This window comes from Leuciscus leuciscus, assembly GCF_965113295.1.
Source record: "Leuciscus leuciscus genome assembly, chromosome: 19".
Lineage (NCBI taxonomy): Eukaryota > Metazoa > Chordata > Actinopteri > Cypriniformes > Leuciscidae > Leuciscus > Leuciscus leuciscus.
In genome coordinates, this window is record NC_138743.1 from 26,229,404 (window position 1) to 26,248,921 (window position 19,518).

Consider the following 19,518-nt stretch of genomic DNA (forward strand, 5'->3'; position numbering starts at 1 on the left):
GTTCACCTAACAGATGATGGAGGGAAGAGTGAGATGAGGGAGTGAGAGGGAAAAGACAAGGATGCCGGAGGGAGAGGTGACTCAGGGAGAAGGTGACAAAGTGAAGAAGAAAAAAAAAAGGGATGCATTTAGATGTTTTCATGCAATAAAGCTTAAATACTTTAGCAGTCACATGTTGCGAAACCAAGCAAGCTCTCTTTCTCTTTTATGTTCTAGTCCACGCAGCTGTCCCGGAATGTTTAGTGCTGTCTGTCACTGCTCATTGCAGAGCTAGTCATGCTTCACTGAAGCATATCGTGAGAGTTAAATGAGTGACAAAGCATAAAGTCATAAGGTAAGACAAACTGGAAACACCTTTGATGTCCTCTGCGTCTCTTATGCCGAGGCAAGCCTGGACAGCTCTGTGTAAGGAATAAAATCATCACTAGTCCTTCATCGTCTCTGCATTGTATACTAATAGAAATGGCAAACAATTTAAAGGATCAGTCACTATCCTGAGTTTATCATCCTGTGCTCAAAAGCAAATCTCTTGGTTCCGAACCCAAATATGGTTAAGGATTTATTCTGACAATTCAAGATGCCAAAAGGTTCGTTTATGCATTCATAATTCTTATTAATACTTGAAGTCTGTAACAAACGTTTGGCCTGATGCCCCAAAGTCATAATTAAGCTCAATATATATAAAATGCAACAGCCAGAGTTCAAACTAGATGCAGAAAAATGATCTCAGTCCATTGAGTGCAATCATTGTTACATTAGTTATCTGTTCTATATCATACATATCCACATATATACACTACTGCTCAAAAGTTTGGGGTTTATAAGATTATTTCATGTTTTTGAAAGAAGTCTGCTCACCAAGGCTGTGTTTATTAGATAAAAATAAATAAAGTGAAAACAGAAATATTGAGAATTATTATTACAATTTTTAAAAAAACTTCTATTTGAATATATTTGAAAATGCCTGTGATGGCAAAGCTGAATTTTCAGCATCATTACTCCAGTCTTCAGTGTCACATGATCCTTCAGAAATCATTCTAATATGCTGATTTGCTGCTCAAGAAAGATTATTATTGTTGAAAACAGTTGCCTAATATTTTTGTGGAAACCGTGAAACATTTCTTTCAGGATTCTAAAATGAATAGAAAGTTCAAAAGAACAGTTTATTTAAAATAAAATAAAAATCTATTTATAGCATTTTAATATCATTTTATTGCTTAAGTCTCTCCCCTCCACTATTATTTATTTTAATTCTTTCCTTGTTAAAAAGCATTAAAAGAAAATGTCCATTCCTTTTCCATTCCTTTTGTTCATCCCCTGGCCTGCCATCAATCCCACACATCATCCAATGTCAACCACAACCCCAACCACCTGCATCCCTCCCATTGTACATTGTATTGACTCCAATTTATATCAATATTTATTTAATTGTCATTAATAATACACTGTAAAAAATATATATTGTTGGTTTAACTTAAAAAAATAACCAGGTTGCCTTAACATTTTGAGTTCATTGAAATGAAAACTTTTAGTTAATACAATGGAAATTGGTTTATTCAACAGAAACTCAAAATATTATATTATCTGAACCACATAAATGATCTAAGTTGATTTGACAAAAGAAAAAACATTGTGATAACAAATCATGAAAATATTTTTTTTACAGTGTGCGGATTACATATGATCAAAAAAAATATATAATTTTTGTGTGTGTGTGCAAATTTGTTTAAAAACATGTCAATCAAAAAAATTAAATAAAAAATAACTTCCTCATCTGATTCTTAGTTCCTCCAATGTCCTCATCTAATTTAACATCATAGGAACTGAATTTATGGAAGCTGCTTCAATGTAATATCAGAAGAGTGAAACCAGGCCACTGCGCCCTAGGTGTTCTTCACTCAGATCCCCACGGAAGAGGCCGCTTTAGCCTCATTAGCACCCGGTCTCATCTAAAGGACCGTCAGATTCAGTGTGCGGGACAGGGATAATAATGAAGAGGACAGAGATTCAGTGGCTCAGTCTGCATCCGTCACTCCTCAACCAGAATTACTGGGTTGCATGAGGGTTTAACACACCTTAACCAGGATCTGTTTCACATTGCAAGATAAGCTTCAAATTATGGATACAGGAAGAAACTAAATGGAAGGTAGTTGAGCACCATTCTATTCAGGGACTGCAAAGAAAAACTTTTTCATCTAAAGCAGAAAAAAATTAAAGATCAAACCCAATGTTTTATGTCCAGGCCTTTCTATTTCATCATCTTAATTTGAATCTCTTTTGAATATATTCAAAATAAAAAAAAAAAAATGTTATAGACGTGTTCTATTCAAAGAATAGATTCCAGTGATAAGAATCTTTGAATATATTCAAAGATCGAATTTATTAATAAAAAAAAAAAAGTCAAAACCCACAACAAATAGTCTTATTGCACAGTTCTTGTACTTCATGCCTCTCAGTGGCCTTTCCATTATAACAGCATGTTTTCTGGTCTTGAATGTATATAAGCAATCCAGAGCACCAGGACTTTACAGAGCGTCCTCAGAGAGATACAAGGAACAGGAATTAACTTTGGTGACAGCTGCAGAAACCAGAGACCAGAGTTATTTATAAAACCTCTACTGTAACATTTCAAGTCAGCATCCCTCCTCAGACATTAACTGGACATTAATCTAGACATTTTGCTTAGGGAAAAAAATGTTCCTTAGCTTGCATGACATTTTTTGTGCATGTTTATATTGCCAATAATGAAACAAGAAACAAAGGAAAAAAGCATGCTAATGTTCTATTTCCCATCAGTGCATCTGTTGTGGGATCAATTTTGTTTTCAGGACAAGTCACTGCATCATTCATGCGCTGCCATATTAACAAGGAGCACTAAAGCCATGCCATCTGGACTGCAGGTTTGAGGTCTCATGTAAAGGGGGAACTTTTTGTCTCCTGGTCATCACTCTAAAAAAAGAGAGTCATTTTACATCTTTTCATTAAGAGCAAAGTGACATGCATGTCATGCAGGAATATAAATGTTTGTTTAGGGGAGTCATGTCATTGGATAATATAGCAATCAACAGGTGGTGTGTATCACTTGTTTTTCATGAGGCATTCAGAGACAACCTGAATTTTTTTTTTATAGCTATTTGCTTATTTTCATTCAGGCATTTATGATTTTCATATCTGTCTGACTGTGTGAGTAGGCCATGTGGTTGGTCAGTACAGTCAGTCTGTAAACATTTTTTCACAAAAATGCTTATGTATTTGACTGATACCATTAGTAAATCAATGGATGTCACATAGACTGGCAAAATGAAACCAATACAGATGCAGGATGATTGTAAGCTTCCCATCCCCCACCATCAATACCCAGTCAAGAGTTATAGTGTCTTAGTCATTGTAGACCTCCATCTTTTGGTTATTAATGGGCATTACAAGAGTCAGAGCTTTTTAGAGTTTATAGAATTTTAGAATGTAACAAAGTTACTAATTAACTTTGATGCAATCCAAAACCATGTAGTTTATAAAGTATTCTGATTGAGCACTCAATTAATTATGTGAAACTGACATTACGCAAGCCAATGAAAGAACACGGCTTGTTCGAGAATAAATGGTGTAAAAGTGCTGCATTTTGCTATATTTGCTGCCCTCTAGTGGAGAGAGTTTGTATACCAGTCAACACAATCTGCTTAAACGCTTGCAATTGTGGGAAAAAAGTTAATTAGTTATTAATCATACAACACCAGATCTGATATAACAAATTCTAGTTATTTTAAGAAAAGTAAAATAAGAATGTCCCTATTATATTTATGATTAACCTAATCAGTAATCGATTAAAAAAAATACTGCATCATAAAATGAAAAGAAATAATAAAGAGCATGTACCTATTTAAAAACTGTAGCTGTAATACCCACCTGATAAATTACATAAAGCGCAGGCTATGTCTGGATTTACATTTGAATTAGAGATGAAATTTTGGGAGTTAACAGTTAAGGGACTTTTTCCCACAGTAGAAAAGTCTCTGTAACCACTCTCCAAAACAGATAAAACATTTTTTTTGTTTTTTTTAAACCTTAGTGTCAAAATACTGACTGAGCAAATATTTCTTCTTCACAGAAATAGAAGTAATGCACCGTTAGACAAATGCAAACGTAAAAGCACTTTGTGGAAAAAAGCATGTGAAGACTGCAAGGCACTGGCCTTGGTGCTGAAACTGTACAAGACTAAAGAACTACAACAGTGAGAGTAGATTTACAGGAAGGTCATAGTCATTCAAATAGCCTATGGAATTTTTATTTTTTAAAATAAATGTGGCTTCACATTGCAGTAGAAGGATAATCAATATATATGTTATATTTGTAACTGCGGAGTCAATGTTACTTTTAAGTCCCATCAATAATGTTCTAAAACGACATCTATAATTCTTAACATAACCTTGACCTATTTCTTACATTACTTAACAAGGACAATGCCAACCTTGCAGATAAGAGATCACTGAACGAGCAACCGAGAAGCTTTGTCCAACTTTCTAAAGAATTAAGGTGCCACTTGGAGCTCATGGAAGTGAAAAGTATTGAAGAAGCAGCTCTAGCTCAAGAAAAATGGGAACAACCACCAAAATGTCCGCCTATCAAGTAAAGCACTCAATTGCATTCAGAGGTAAATTTAGTAGCATGGACAAGATTCCCTTAAGAACAATGTCCGCTTACTGATACTAACATGTTTAGATACGAGTTTGGCATTTACTGGATGATGATGATGTGTTATAAAAATAAAATAAAAAATAGAGTAAATAAATGCAACCATTGGCATGTTCATTTTGGGACAAAAATTGTTATGAGTGTAAAATATTAAAAACAAATTTAATTTATAATGATCAAATCAACAAAACAAAACAAAAAATCAACAACACAGGATTACAATTAAATGAATACCTGCAACGTACAACTTTACAACTTTTTTTTTTTTTTTATTAATTTAAATGAATTTCTGTGTCAAATAGAATAAATCTCACAATTGTTGCTCAGATGAAGTCGAAATTAAGAGGAGCAAAGCCTTTCAGTAAAATTGCTTATGGCAGCGCCATCTATGGCCAAGAGGGGGAAAAAAAAAATTAAAGAGGACGTCTAGCCCCAGGGGGCGTCTTTTACAAAATCATACAACGAAAAGGCACAGTATGCTAGAGTTGGCTTATTTAAAACAATAACAAAGGCGTAGCTTGATGACGCTGTGAATGAGCGTGGAATCATGGGAGTTGTTGTCTTCACCTCCACAGCTGACAGAAAACACAGAAAGCAATCAGACAGGAATCGAGCAGAAATCATGTTCGTGGATGAGCTAATGTATTATTAGCATCAGTTTTACTAACGTTACTGTAGTATGAAGCAGGGCAGGGCCGAGAGCCATGGGAGCAGAACGAACGTGTATGTTTATGTTATGATTAAAGTTATGTTTGACTCATTCCCTCGTTACAGTTATGTTTGATCAATTAAATGCACATTATTTTATCTAATTCTAATAAAACAAGTGCTGAATTACTCATACAGGTAATCTGACGAATTAAAATTGTGGGGTAACGTAGCGCTGTCTAACTTGATCAAAACAATCATACTAAAAATGCATTAGACAGTGTGGAAAGTTATGTTATAACGTTACTCTACTTGTTGCACATTGCAGTAGATCGATTAGAATATCATATTAATAAAAGCTATGATGACTTGTTTTGATAAATGGTTTTTTAAAATATTTGTGTGTGTTTTTATATTGTATGGCAGAGATAATGCTGTATTACTTTTACTACAAATAAAGATCTTTGTGATATGCTATCATGTTAGCCACTTGACAAAATAATGTCATATGAGCAGAGGTGGGTAGTAACGAAGTACATTTACTTCGTTACATTTACTTGAGTATTTTTTTGGAAAAATTTTACTTTTAAGAGTAGATTTGAATGTGGGTACTTATTACTTTTACTCGAGTACATTTCTAATGAAAAAACTGTACTTTTACTTCGTTACGTTGGGCGACGTTCCTCTCGTTACTTTATTTTAATGCAATATGTGTTGTTAAATGCGTATGTGCGATGTATCTTTTTTCTGGGCTTGAGCGATGCTCAATTCACAAATGAGTCACTCTTTTGAGTCGATTCTGTTCAAAGTCTTCATCAAACAAGTTGGCAGATCTGTCTAAATCGGTTCGCGAATCAGTTTGAATGAACTTGAACTGATCAGTTCCTGCACGCACTGAATCATCTGAAGCGATTTCAATTCACACTGGACTCGGAGTCGTAACAGGAAGATTTAAGGACATCAAGAGCGTTGGATGAAGTGGCCGTGGACCTACAGTACAGTCAAGTGAGAGCAAATCTGCAAATGCATCATATTTTTGCCAGCGATGAAGATCTTTATTAGTTGAACATCTTCGTAAGCTGTCTGTGAATGAATGATTCCACAGGACGATATAGCCTACTCGATTTAATTTCACTCAGGTAATACATTTTACAACCAAACAGATTATTACGCCATGATAGCTCTACTAGAAAGTATGACATTACCCGTTTTTTGGACATATACATTAATTTACATTAAATAAGCTACCATTGCCCACAGTTTATGAACACCCGCCATCCCGCGGTAGTTTGTGTGTATTGTTGCGCAGTGGCGTGCGAAACTGCGAACTCGACTTGAAAACGAATGCCTTTAATTGCCTGCCGTAGACACAGTTAACCAGTTTAAACATGCTTGCAGAAATATACATTATATTTTGGAGAACCGACAGAAGAAGATTCGTCGATGTAACTTACATTTTTTTTTTTTTTTTTTTTTTTGTGTTCAGATGTTCAGTAGCAGTCATGAGCGCGAGCACATGTGAAGAGTTTTAACTCTTTCTTCTCTGTGTCAATTGCTTGCCTTTGAATGCAACACTCTGCAGATTCACTTTATTTCGACATTGTCTAATAAATCCAAATGTAGTTATATTACTATTATACAAACCAAAGGACAGGCAATGATTTTCTTTTTCGGACTACAGATGGGAGAAAAGGCTTTTTGTTGCAAAGAGAGCCAATCTACTTATGAAAATAATAGTAATTTAAATAAAAATAAAACATCTAAATAATATAATTTTATATATATGACGACTTCAGATGCAAAAGCCTCTAAGTGCCTCTAAAAGAGCATTTTTATCAAGCTTGTACGTTTATGTTCAGTTATTTCACTTAAATGGCAATGAAAAGTACCTATTAATTGTCATTAAAGTGAAATTACTGAACTTAAATATACAAGCTTGATAAAAATGCTTGTTTTAGAAGAAAGTTTCAGATGGCACTCAGAGGCTTTTGCATCTGAAGTCTTCTTCATATATATATATATATATATACAGTATATATATAATCCGAAGTAAGTTACTCGCTACTTGAGTAGTTTTTTCATTGGATACTTTTTTACTCTTACTCAAGTAACTATTAAGATTATTACTTTTACTTTTACTTTGAGTAAATATTTCTATAAGTACTTGTACTTTTACTTGAGTACAGTTTTTGGGTACTCTACCCACCTCTGCATATGAGGTACAATGTCACTCGCGGTAAATCAAGAAAAAACAAGAGATTCAAACAATAAACTGTGTTGAGTAATTTAACAATGATTAGTTTTCTGTCAATAAAGGTATCCAAACTGTTGCTCACCTAATAAAACGCATAAATATATTAAAGCGTCTTTGGTAAATGCTAGGAAGTAAAAACGGAAATCGAGGGTATAGGCTATATGGATTTAAACTTTGTTGGAAACATTTGGGATAATTAGCCTAAAGTAGACTGCACAAGTTAACAAATATATATAACATTTATTCTAGTGGTTTTTGGATATTTTAATACAACAAATCTTACATATTGTGCCTTTAAATAAAATGACAGCTGAACCTACAGCACAACTCCTAAGAGTATAAATCACATACCACTCTCCACTTAGCAATGGATGTTGCTATCTCGTTGAAATCCACGTCTCACGTTTTTCTGTGACGTCTCATCGTATCTATTTCTATTCATCGAATACTGAAAAACAACAAACAAAAACATATGGTTAAATACCGAGGTGTGGTCACTCTAAAAATACCCAAACAAACTACAGAGTCATAAACACAACCATGAGTCTTTAAAATGTTTCATTATTTTGATGAAAATCTGATTCTACACGTGCACTATGTAAGTTTTTTCTTGTTAGCAGGGCTGCTTTTCCCGATAATGTTGTCTCTTAGCGCGCTACGAAGACTCTAAAGGTATAACTTAACTAAAAGGTATACCATTTCTAGGCGTGTTTCCCGAACCATACCTCAGGAAGCTGCTTAACATACCGTCTTACGTCAGACGTTACCAGGTGCTGTCCGTGGCGATGGTGCTGAATTGGTTGATATCGATGGCTCGAGAATCAATGATTCACTCACGCAGAGGTTTCTTCTCTGCGTTATATGAGAAATCGGTGTTCTTTATAAAATAATCACTTGAGAAATAGTGGAAATTGCATTTATTAGGATTAATGTGATATTATAAAAAATAATCCAAACTATAGCCTAGCCTACATATTTTAAAATTGTATCATATATTGCTGCCACAATAACGGCCCATTACAAATGTTTACGTGCAAAATGTCTTTCTCCTTTTTGTTCGCTGAGGTGGAGCTGTGATGAAATATTGTTCTTGTAAATACTTTCCAGCACGTCAGTAGCCTAATACAGTTTTTCTCGATTGCTTTTAAACACATTTCTTGAAACTATGCCTCATATACAGTAAACACAAATCCATAACGTCTCACCCAATTCCCCAAACATCCCATTTTCAGGTCAAAATGAAGCTCTACACTCAAAACCATTCACTCTTGCTGAAAAAACAAACTTTGCCCTCAGACATCACACATAAGCCCTCACAAACACATACACTACAACATAGTCTTACTGGTGCAATAAATTCAAAACATTTCCAAAACTGGTAAGTTATGTGGTTCCCCCCTCACAAACCTTTTCACACGATGAACACAAAAGACACAACCAATGGAGACATTGGCACATTTGTATTCATTCATGTACTACACAGTACAACACACACACAAAAACACAAAAATTATTCTGCCTCAGCATCCCGTCTTTGGTCTGGGTCAGGCCAGAGAATCTTGTCCACATCACAGGCTATATTGGAGCCACTCCTCCACTCCAGTGTCCTCGACCTCTTCCTTCATGTCTTTCTGGGTCCATTGTTCCAAAACTGAATGAACTGACTCGTTTATATCTATTGAAGGTTCTGATTGGTGTGTGATCAATTTTGACTCTTATTTCCACTTGGGTAATTGTGTGCTAGCTGAGCTGAAGCTGTGCTGACTTGAGTGAACAATAATGAATGCTAGTGCTTTATACATGACAACATGGTGTAAGCAATGATAAATTAAGGGATTTAGAGTTTTGCAGGGACAGTTCAACAAATCTGACTCATGTGTCAAAACAAGGGAATAGTGTTTATAGTTTAGGGAAATGGTTTTGAAATTTTAGTTCAAAAGCCTGGTCATAGTGTTTAAGCAATCAAGAAAAACTGTAAAAGTGTACATCGTACGTACGGTGCTCGGCAGTGTTCAAAAAGGATTTAAACAGTGAAGTTTGAAGTGATCTCTTCTAGTAAACTTAGAGATGTGGATTCGGACGGCAGTTAAATCACCACACGACCTTGGCCCAGGGCTGGGTTTCCCGAAACCTTCTCAACGCTGCGTCGTGCTTAAGTTACACCTTAAGCTGTAATACATAAGCTGTAGGCCTACTACATAATTACAATAATGTAATACATTACACTACATGTTTTATTTATAATTATTACATTATTATGTAATAAATAATTACACTACATGTAATACATTAATGTAATACATAAGCTGTAGGCCTACCTTATCGTTAATACATGTTTCCCGAAACGTTCTTAGTTAAGTTTACCTTCTGTAAGTCATACGTTCGGAAGGTTGGTCTGGACCACTCTTAGCTTTACCTTATCACTGTTGCAGGTCTATACGAATATAATTCTGAAGTTTTAACACACCCAGACAGTGTTCAGGCTAATTCAAGTGTTTTCATGCAAATAATTAAATTGCAATTACACTAATTGTTGTTAGATTTTTTATTATATTATCCAAAGGTACATCAGCTGGTAAACCATTAAAGGCTTATTAGTCTATTTAAAGGGAATGATTGTGGTGGGGAGTTTGCTCAAACTATGGCAGCGATACAGTTGTTCTAAAAGATGGCGCCGTCTGCGGAGCGCTTTCAAAGGCTAGTGGAAGCATAGGCTACTGTCAGTTAAGTCCTATTTGCACGCTAATTGTTTCTCATGGGCTCGTACGGTATTTTAAACATTTACGGGGTAAGTCGGTGATTTTATTGCCGTCCGAATCCATAATGTCAGTGTTTTTTTCTCACCCAACCCGCGTAAATTACCTACTGTTTTTTTCTCACCCAACCCACCCAAATTACCTACTGTTTTTTGACAAACTGGTCGTGTGGTAATTTAATTGCCGTTTGAATCCACATCTCTGAGTTTACAAGAAGAGATTCAAAATTCGCTGTTTAAATCCTTTTTGATCACTGCCGAACACCGTACCTAAGATGTACACTTTTATTACTAAAATGCTGGAAAGTATTTACAAGAACAATATTTCATCGCAGCTCCACCTCAGCGAACAAAAATGGGAAAGAGAAGAAAGCACGTAAACATTTGAAATTGTTATTGTGGCAGCAATATATGATAGCCAACTATTTTAAAATATGTAGGCTAGGCTATTATAGCCTATTATAGTTTGGATAATTTTTTATAATATCCCATGAGTCCTAATAAATGCAATTTCAACTGTTTCTAAAGTACTTCTTTTATAAAGAACATCGCTTTCTCACATAATGCCAGTGAAGCAGCCCCTGCACGAGAGAATAATTGATTCTCGAGCCATCGATGTAAACCAATTCAGCACCACCATCGCCACGGACAGCACCTGGTAACGTCGCAAGTAAGAAGGCATGGCTATATCTTAAGCAGCTTCCTGAGGTATGGTTCCACGCCTAGAAATGGTATACCTTTAGTTAAGTTATACCTTTAGAGTCTTCGTAGCGCGCTAAGAGACAACGCTATCGGGAAACGCAGCCCTGGTTCTTATACGGTTCGTCCCAAAAAGCGTCAATGGATGCTGACACCTATTGACGTGAATGATTTAAGTTTGTTTACTAACAGCTTCCTCTGTACAGATTTCATGTTTTTCTCCCCCACATCAAACATAATTCTACTAGTATCTATGATGGACATTCTTGAATTCAGTCTTGTGACACTTGACTGCCGTGAGTTCTTTTCTACAGTGCTCGCGCTCATGCCGCGACCCTTCAGGGTTCTGGAGCTGTAGGCCATGCAATCAATAACCATGCGATCCGTAAAAGTGCTTAAAATAAACGAAATTATGTAATGTTTTAGTATTGCAAATCCATTGTACTCTATATTTTAGAATAGAAATATCGCTTTAAAACGATATTCCGCAATCTGTGCAGATCAAGTGGCCTTAAATTAAAGTTAGGCCTAGACATTGGTAGGTTGGCTAACTCGTTAGGCCATGACCAATTGGAATGGGTGATATATAAATAATTGCAGCCTATAGCCTACTACAAGAAATGAAAAACTGGCTGCAACTGTTTCACATAGGCTACAATTAATTAATACCACTTTTATATCCTATCATCACTCAAATTAATGACAATACTGATGCTCTACAACAAATGTAAAGTTTTAGGCTAACTAAATAAGCAAAAACGAAAATGTGTTCGAAGTGGCTCTGCTCTAATTGATAGCTGCTCGCACAGCCTATCTATTTATTTGTTTGTTTGTTTGAGCCATGGTATGGGAAGATTGGCAGATGAGTCTTAACAGCAGAGGGCGCTCAGCTCTAACAAATCCAAGCATATTTACATCCCCTGTCTCCAGTTTCGACAGAAAAATACATTCCCTCACAAAGGACCTTGTCCTTTCAAATAAATAATAAAAATGAATGGAGACATTTCATTGATCATTTCATGGCCTTCTAGATCCAAGGTTTAACCCATTGGAAACAAATACGTACAGTAGCCAGCACACAACTTGTTTTATCACCAGACAGGGGTGCGTTTCCCGAAAGCATCGTTAGCCAACTATGGTCGCAAGTTCCGTCGTTATCAGCATAGTTCAACGATTTGGTGTTTCCCGAAACCATCGTTCAAACGAACGTTCGCAAACATCATCGCAAACTTGTGTGGTTGGAACGACAGCTCTCGAGCTGTCGTTAGAAGCATAGTTTCTAGTTTACATTAGATGTAGACTGAATAAATCCTTATCTTTAGCAAAATAAGCAAGCTGACATTCAGTACAACCCGTGTTATTTATTTAGAATACATACAAATGTAATTTATGTCTTTTAGTTTGTCAAGAGATTTAAAGCACCGTTTTTGAAGACTGCGCATGTGCGAACGTGCTCTACTATGTAAGAACGAGCCAAATATTGAGTCTGGTAATAAAGCAAAATAACTGAGAAAAATTAGAAATGGTCTTCAGATGCCATGTCTGTAACTTATATGACAAAATCTAGCGTTAATTCGATCTTAAACAGATTAATTAAAATAAGTTATTAGTCCACCACGTGCGAGACGTCATAAACCAACGTGGTTGAACGATACTTTGCGACAGACGGTTTCGGGAAACAGTCGTGACTAGCTAGTTGATTTCTCCAACGATGCATCGTACTATGGTAGTTAAGCAGCGAGCTATATAGTTGTACGGGAAACGCACCCCAGGCCTTGCAAACACTGTAATGATGTTATTGCAATGTTGTATTGATGTATTTGGATTCTTTTCTGTTCCACTCTTCATAAAGGAAGATAATGTTCTGGAGAAAAAATGATTCTGTGCAAATTCGTTGGACAAAAAGTTTTCAATTTTCAGCGCCAAATGGCAAACATGGGCTGTCAAATGATTGTGACATGATATGTGTAATTGTTTTCCCACAAAAACACTCAAGCGACTTCACCTGTAAAAAGCACCACAACGCCGTCTATTGTGTAAAGAAAAAAGATGGACTGTGCATTCGGTGTGCAAAAATTTCATATTTTCCATGCTTTTCACAACAAAAACAGCCTGAATTGGTTCAGTGAAATACAAAGAAAGCAAATTGTGTGTATTTATTATAACCTCCAGTTTAACCGAATAGAAAATAATGGCTTGTATTATCTATTTTTGTGACTCTTGGTCCACCAGATATTGTGTGGTTTGCATGGGATATTTTGAAGATGAGTGGAATACTGCAGTATGTCTTTTAGCCAACAGGAGAATCTTCAACAGTTGTATACACCAGTTTTTACTTATCTTACTTGGGCCATGGGACTCTATAATGCTTCTTATGCATCAAGTCACTCCGTCTTATTAAGCCATTTCAGTAGCTGCTTTTGGTATTGTTTGGTTATACTTAAGTTGCCACGATAACTGTTCTGTTTAAATATTTAAGATATTTTAAGACAAAATTACGGAGAACATGATGGTAATAAAATACACTTTTGCTGTTCAAAACATATATCAGGTATAGCTATATCAGTTTCGTGGATTGGCCTTGAACACGACAAATTTGCATTGTGTCATGTTCACAAAAACCCATGGCGATTGTTATATAGGTACCCAGGAATTCTTAATACACTACTCATTGGTATAGCCTCAATGGCCTCATTTTGTGACAGTGAATGCAGGCCCCTGCTCATTTTTAAAAGTGATATTTAATGAAATGTTCATTCGAGCCAGTGCACTATAGCGAATGTTTTCCGTAAACAAAATAATTAGCCATATTTATTTTCATTTTTTTTTACGACTTTTATCGGCGTTGTCTTTGTGACTGAAATAGCCTAATAGATATACCATAATGCTATTCACACACATTCATTTATAGTATATTTTCGATATTGTAATAAATATGCACTGAAAAGGGATTTTCGGAGCTCGTTGGGGAGAAAGCACCCCTTAACCCCAACAGAGCTTTGAAGAGCTCACTATTGTTCCAGTTGGGTTTGAGAAGCGGTCATTAGCGCTGATTAGCGCTGAAGAGTTTGACAACCTTATTGACTGTCAGAAACACTCTTTTCACCTAATCTTTCCGCTTTTGTCCCTTTGCAAACTCAATAGCCTGCTCTCCTTTCCCCTACCACATCTATGCCTCGTTTTCCCCCAATAACAGTAGCCAAGCATTATTAACAGACTTTAAAGATACTTTGTCCTTCCTTCCCTGAACAAAAGTGACCTTAAAGGAATTTAACGGTGAACACTAAACGGGGGAAAAAACGCAATAAACATTAGCTTCGCAATAGCACCAAATGAGTAGGCCTATTTATGATTATAATAATTAAAATAGGCTAATAATTAGATGCCTATAGATATTAGACTGAATTTTTTACATATTTTGCAGTTTCTTCAGTAAACGATCACAGTTTCGCAGTATCTCTGTAAGCAATTAAAGCTTAAATGAATAAATTATAGCCTTTAGATGATTTTCCTCTCTAGCTTGCTCGTTCTGAAACCAATGCGCTTCGCCCTCTCGTTGACCTTCTCCTGTCAGAAAGCATTACATGACGGCAAAGCCAATCACACGGGGCGGTTAACGCGTCTGGACACGCAGCAAGCGATCAGGTTAAACACACCACTATAGCCTACATTTACCGATTACTGGCTGTCCATGAACCTCGCACCATTTATACCAGGAATACAGAGGCAAAAGTTCAAGTGGTTTGTCTGCCTAAATGAAGGGTGAATGCATTCACATGTTAATGCTATTGAGGCTAACAAAATAGGCTGTCCGGGGAAAGATGACACAATCCAACACATTTTAATAATAATAATAATATTAATAATAATAAATTATAAAGATCAGAAATAAACACTTATTTGAAATAATACCCTATTTTAATGGATGAGAATAAGTCTGTATGGTTACTTGATCATCAAAATTTTATTTGCGGCAAGTCTTTCATTCATCTTCACTATCGGCGCACACTTGCTCTATATAAGTCGATCGTTTACCACCAAAAATGACCAGACTTGAAATGACCAAGCAAATGAAAATCAGATTCTATAAGAGCAACAATTTAATGCGTAAACACTTTAGAAAACCTGGGAGGTAAAATGTTTCACCATGAAGTCCTTTTCAAAATGAACAAAAAGTGTGAATATCATTTCCGTAGGGCCTGTTTGCTTGAGGCAGTCGATTTTGCTTACAAAAGTAGCTTTAATTCAGATATTATTTTTTTCTCATGTCATTTGTTCGTGTTTGCCCCCACTTTGCTTTCACAAAAAGATAAATACATTTTAAAGAAGATAAAGCATTCCATAAATCCCAAGATTCCAGGCTGGTATAGGCTAACAGCCTACAAATAAAAAATAATAAAAATAAAATAAAAACACGGCCTCTGATACGTTAAGGCAGGCACAAATGTGCTTGTTTATCTTGCTGATTGTCTGTCTCGATTTCCTTCGTATGTGTTAATTTTCTCATAGTCTTCCCGTATAGCCTGCGGCGCGATGTTAGATGTCACATTCGCTGTCACTTGAAGTGATGGAGATCGCCGACGCAGCGGCTTTGCTGGACAGGCTCGCTTCAGGGCTCGACGCGTTCCCCAGTCGGTCTACAGCACCATCCTCTCCAGCTAAGGACCGAACCGAACCATTAGACAACACCTGCTGTTGCAACCTTAAAAAAAAGAAAAAGGCTGGGTTTTAGATGAAGGGGTTTCTATATAAAAAATATAAATAATAATAATAATAATAATAAAACCTCTTAAATTAGCTAAATCAGTGGTTCTCAGGTGTTGCTTGATTTTTAAATAAGAACGTGCAATTAATGTTAAAACGTGGGCTAAATCAAGATATTTAACTGCAAATTCTTTGTATGAAATCTGCACATTTTATGAAATGATGCTCCGCTCAGGCTTCAGGTTTAGCCCACTAACGGAATGCCCCGGAAGAACATAAAATCTATAGGCTGCAGCCAATTCGCGCATTCGCAATTCGCGCATTCTATGTTTAATAAAAAGAGTTCCAATTTAGAAAAAAATACATATATAGCCTATATAATATATTCGTGGTAATATAATATATTATGTGTTCGTGGTGAACTGGCCTAAACTGTTTTAACCAACATTCTTGGTGTATGGTAATTTTTAAAGGTTATTATAACAGCTTATATATTTAAATGTCCAACAAAATATAGAACACAATCTGATAGAGTAAATTATAGTCTGTAAGAAACGGTTGTTTGCATTACTCCAGCAAACAGCTTGCAAGAAAATAAAAAGCCTATTAACATCACGGTAGAATTTCTTCAGCTTAACTGTCGAAACCAAGAAAGATTTTCATAATCATAATTTACTCTTTGTTATACATCTTAGGCTCTCGTTAATTGTTATAATTGTATATCTATAAGGACTTTAGATGAAGACAAGGCCCAAACAATAACACAGCAACAAAAGCGATAGCCATTGCTTTTTGGTCAAAAGGGACAAGTAACAGTATTTTGTATGCTATACATTTAGACGTTTTTTTTACGCTTTTTTCTTTCCGAAATTAAAAGTAAAACAAAAATAAAGATAGTTGTCCAATTTAATTGCAATTTTCGGTTTTAATCATAAAAATACATCGCTTAGGTTATATGCTTACAAATAATAACCGTTCACATTTTTTGATGAATCCATTTGTGATTTTTCCATTTAAAGACTGTTTGTTTATTTGTGTGTTTGTTACAGGACAAATGACATTGACATAGGCTACATTAGCCTAGCCTTTCCTTTATTAAATATGTAGGCTAGACTTTCCTTTAGATTTGATCGACATATCTCATCTTAGTATATAACCATTTTATTGCTAAAATATGAAATATTTGCTCAGTATATCCCCAATGGTTAAAATCGGAAAACACACCTGTTTTTTGCGGCCGCGGCTCTGTCCCTTTGTCTTCGATTTTTAAACCAATTCCCCACTTGAGTGGGAGTGAGTCCCGTAGCTTGTGCAAGCTCTCTCTTTTTACTTGGGTTCGGATAAGGATCCTGGAGGTACCATTCTCGAAGTAAATGTCGGGTTCTTTCCTTAAAGCAGTGCGTCTTTTGTTCTCCATCCCAAATAGTTTTAGGGAGAGGGAACTTCTTCCGTACTCGGTATTTGTCCACTGGCCCTAGCGGGCGGCCTCGGAGCTTCTCTGCCTCCTGGTAGTGCGACTCCAGCCAAAGTGCTTGCAGTTTCGAGTGGGACTCTTTGGTGAACTTGTGGTTCTCCAGAATGTGATAAAGCTCACGGAAATTCCCAGTGTGGAAGGCTACGATGGCGCGAGCCCGCAGCACAGACTCATTTCTGTTCAGCACCTCGCAGGCGGCTGGTGCGACGGGCAGCGACCAAAGGAATCGGCCGAGACGCTCGATGTCTCCGCTCTCCTCCAAAGTCTCGCATACCCCCGCTACCTGCTGGGGACTAAAATTCAAGATTGGCAACTGAAACATGAAGGCTTCTCTTCTCCTCTCGGAGTCCTTTCTACCTCAAAGCTTCCTGCTTTATGTGGCTTTTCTCTCTCTCTCCCCCCAGTCGAATCCAGGCGAAAAGGCAATTCCAGAGTCAGCTGATGAACGCTTGACGATGCAGAGAAATAGAGATGTCGCTCTGTCGGTCTGAGGCTGCCTCCGTTGGAGATTTCGAGGGCGCGAGATTATAGCGCAAGAATGAAGATATTTTTTGAGGAGGGAAAAGACGTGATGCCCGCTTCTGATTTTCTATTGGACTTGGTAGATTGGTTGCGTAGTTTCCATGGACGCCTGTCAATCACTGTCAAGCGTGCCAATCACGCGGAACGGAGCTCGAGTAGATTTCAGCACCTCCCAGACCTCGACAGCGCCTTTCAGAATGTAAACATCAGCGACCTCTGCTTTTACTCAAGCCCCGCGAGTTACTACGCTCGACTGCGCGTTTTACGCACATTTTAAGTAAACTTTTCGAAATTTTTAAAGCTTAATATAAAGTAGGCTACAATGTTGTCTTATCTAACACGAAATGTTATTTTTAAGCTCTCACTCGTCTGCCTTTTTATAGTCTAAGCACAGGAGAGGACATGATTGGCTTTTTATTATTCCAAATATCTACGTTTCCGCAGCGTAGGCTATAGTGCGACGAGAGAATGGCTCGGATTAAAATGGCAAACGACATTAAATAAGATCATCCGTGTGTTGTGTGGATTTTCAGTGAAGAAGTCATTCGTCAGCTCCGGACTCTCGCTTGTGAAGAATAACGACCACTGAAGCAAAAAAAAAAAAAAAAAAAAAAAAAAAAAAAAAACATCTGACAACTCAGCGGAACAGTCATTGGCCTGTCAAATTTAATATCGTGGTGTTTAGAATGAAACGAGTCTAAACTGGACAAATCATTCCGCCTTCCAGCTGCACGTGGATACGAGTCTACTGATCTTTGGTAACCAGTAGGCTAAAGACTCTATTAACAGCTTACATAATCAGTTATAATAATCGACCATTTCAAATTTAATCACTGAAAACAAATAGGCTATTTTAAGCCAAGGTATTTTAATTAGCCTATTTTTTTAGTTATTTTTATTTTTATTTTAAGCTATCACTTGCATCACTGAAATATTTTGAATTCTTTTGGGAATTGATAAGGATTTGCGACGGGTATCAATGGACAAACCTGTCAGCCATGCGGATTTGTGGAGATGCCATATCATATATTTAAAAAAACAACAACAACACTGGAATAGTATCAAATACAGCTCGCAATAAATAAGAAGGCGGATGGATAGCGCAGATGGTTTAAAGTGTCGGGTCAGATTATTTCACGGCTGGCTACATTGGAAAAGTTCATTCTGACGGAAAGCCCCTGATATTATTTCCACAGACCCAGACAGTTCATTTGAAGAAAACCCTTCGGGCCCATTTTGCATGATGTATGAGCTGCCCGTAGCTCCGATTATAGAACTACCGTCTGTATACGGGAAGCTGCTCATTTTCATGCACTGCAGTCATGACACAGAGAATGATCTTTCTTTACAACATCAACATCTAGATTTGCACCATTACCTCGAACACAATTTAACCTGGACCCTGCACATTATCAACAAGTTACGCTCGAAACTAATATCTATCAAATATCTAGGCTAATAATAGGCCTTATAATAATAACAGCAGCAACAATAATAATAAAAACGATAATAATATAGCTATAATAATAATAACAATAACAAAGCTATTTATGACACATTACAATGTGCAATAAGCAACTTCGTTTACTTCTTTATGTGGGCAATATTTCAAAATAAAATAGGCCTATAATTAATATGGACAAAAGATAATCAAATATCATGTGGTCTTCGGAGGCATTTATTCATTACTCGATGGTTCATTAATATTTCACCATTTATAACAAGAGAAAATACGGGGGGAAATAGAGAAGCCCGTTCGTTGGCTATACTTAT

The 19,518-nt window shown here is 36.5% G+C and overlaps 1 protein-coding gene across 1 annotated transcript; it reads right to left on the minus strand.

Annotated features, from left to right (window-relative positions):
• Positions 1-15,186: 15,186 nt before the first annotated feature.
• On the minus strand, positions 15,187-17,545 carry six6b (SIX homeobox 6b; the record flags this gene model as incomplete). Its single annotated transcript, XM_082146927.1, has 2 exons — positions 15,187-15,747; positions 16,974-17,545. 2 exons carry the CDS (start codon positions 17,543-17,545, stop codon positions 15,582-15,584), a joined length of 738 nt encoding a protein of 245 aa, XP_082003053.1. The 3' UTR covers positions 15,187-15,581.
• Positions 17,546-19,518: the final 1,973 nt, after the last annotated feature.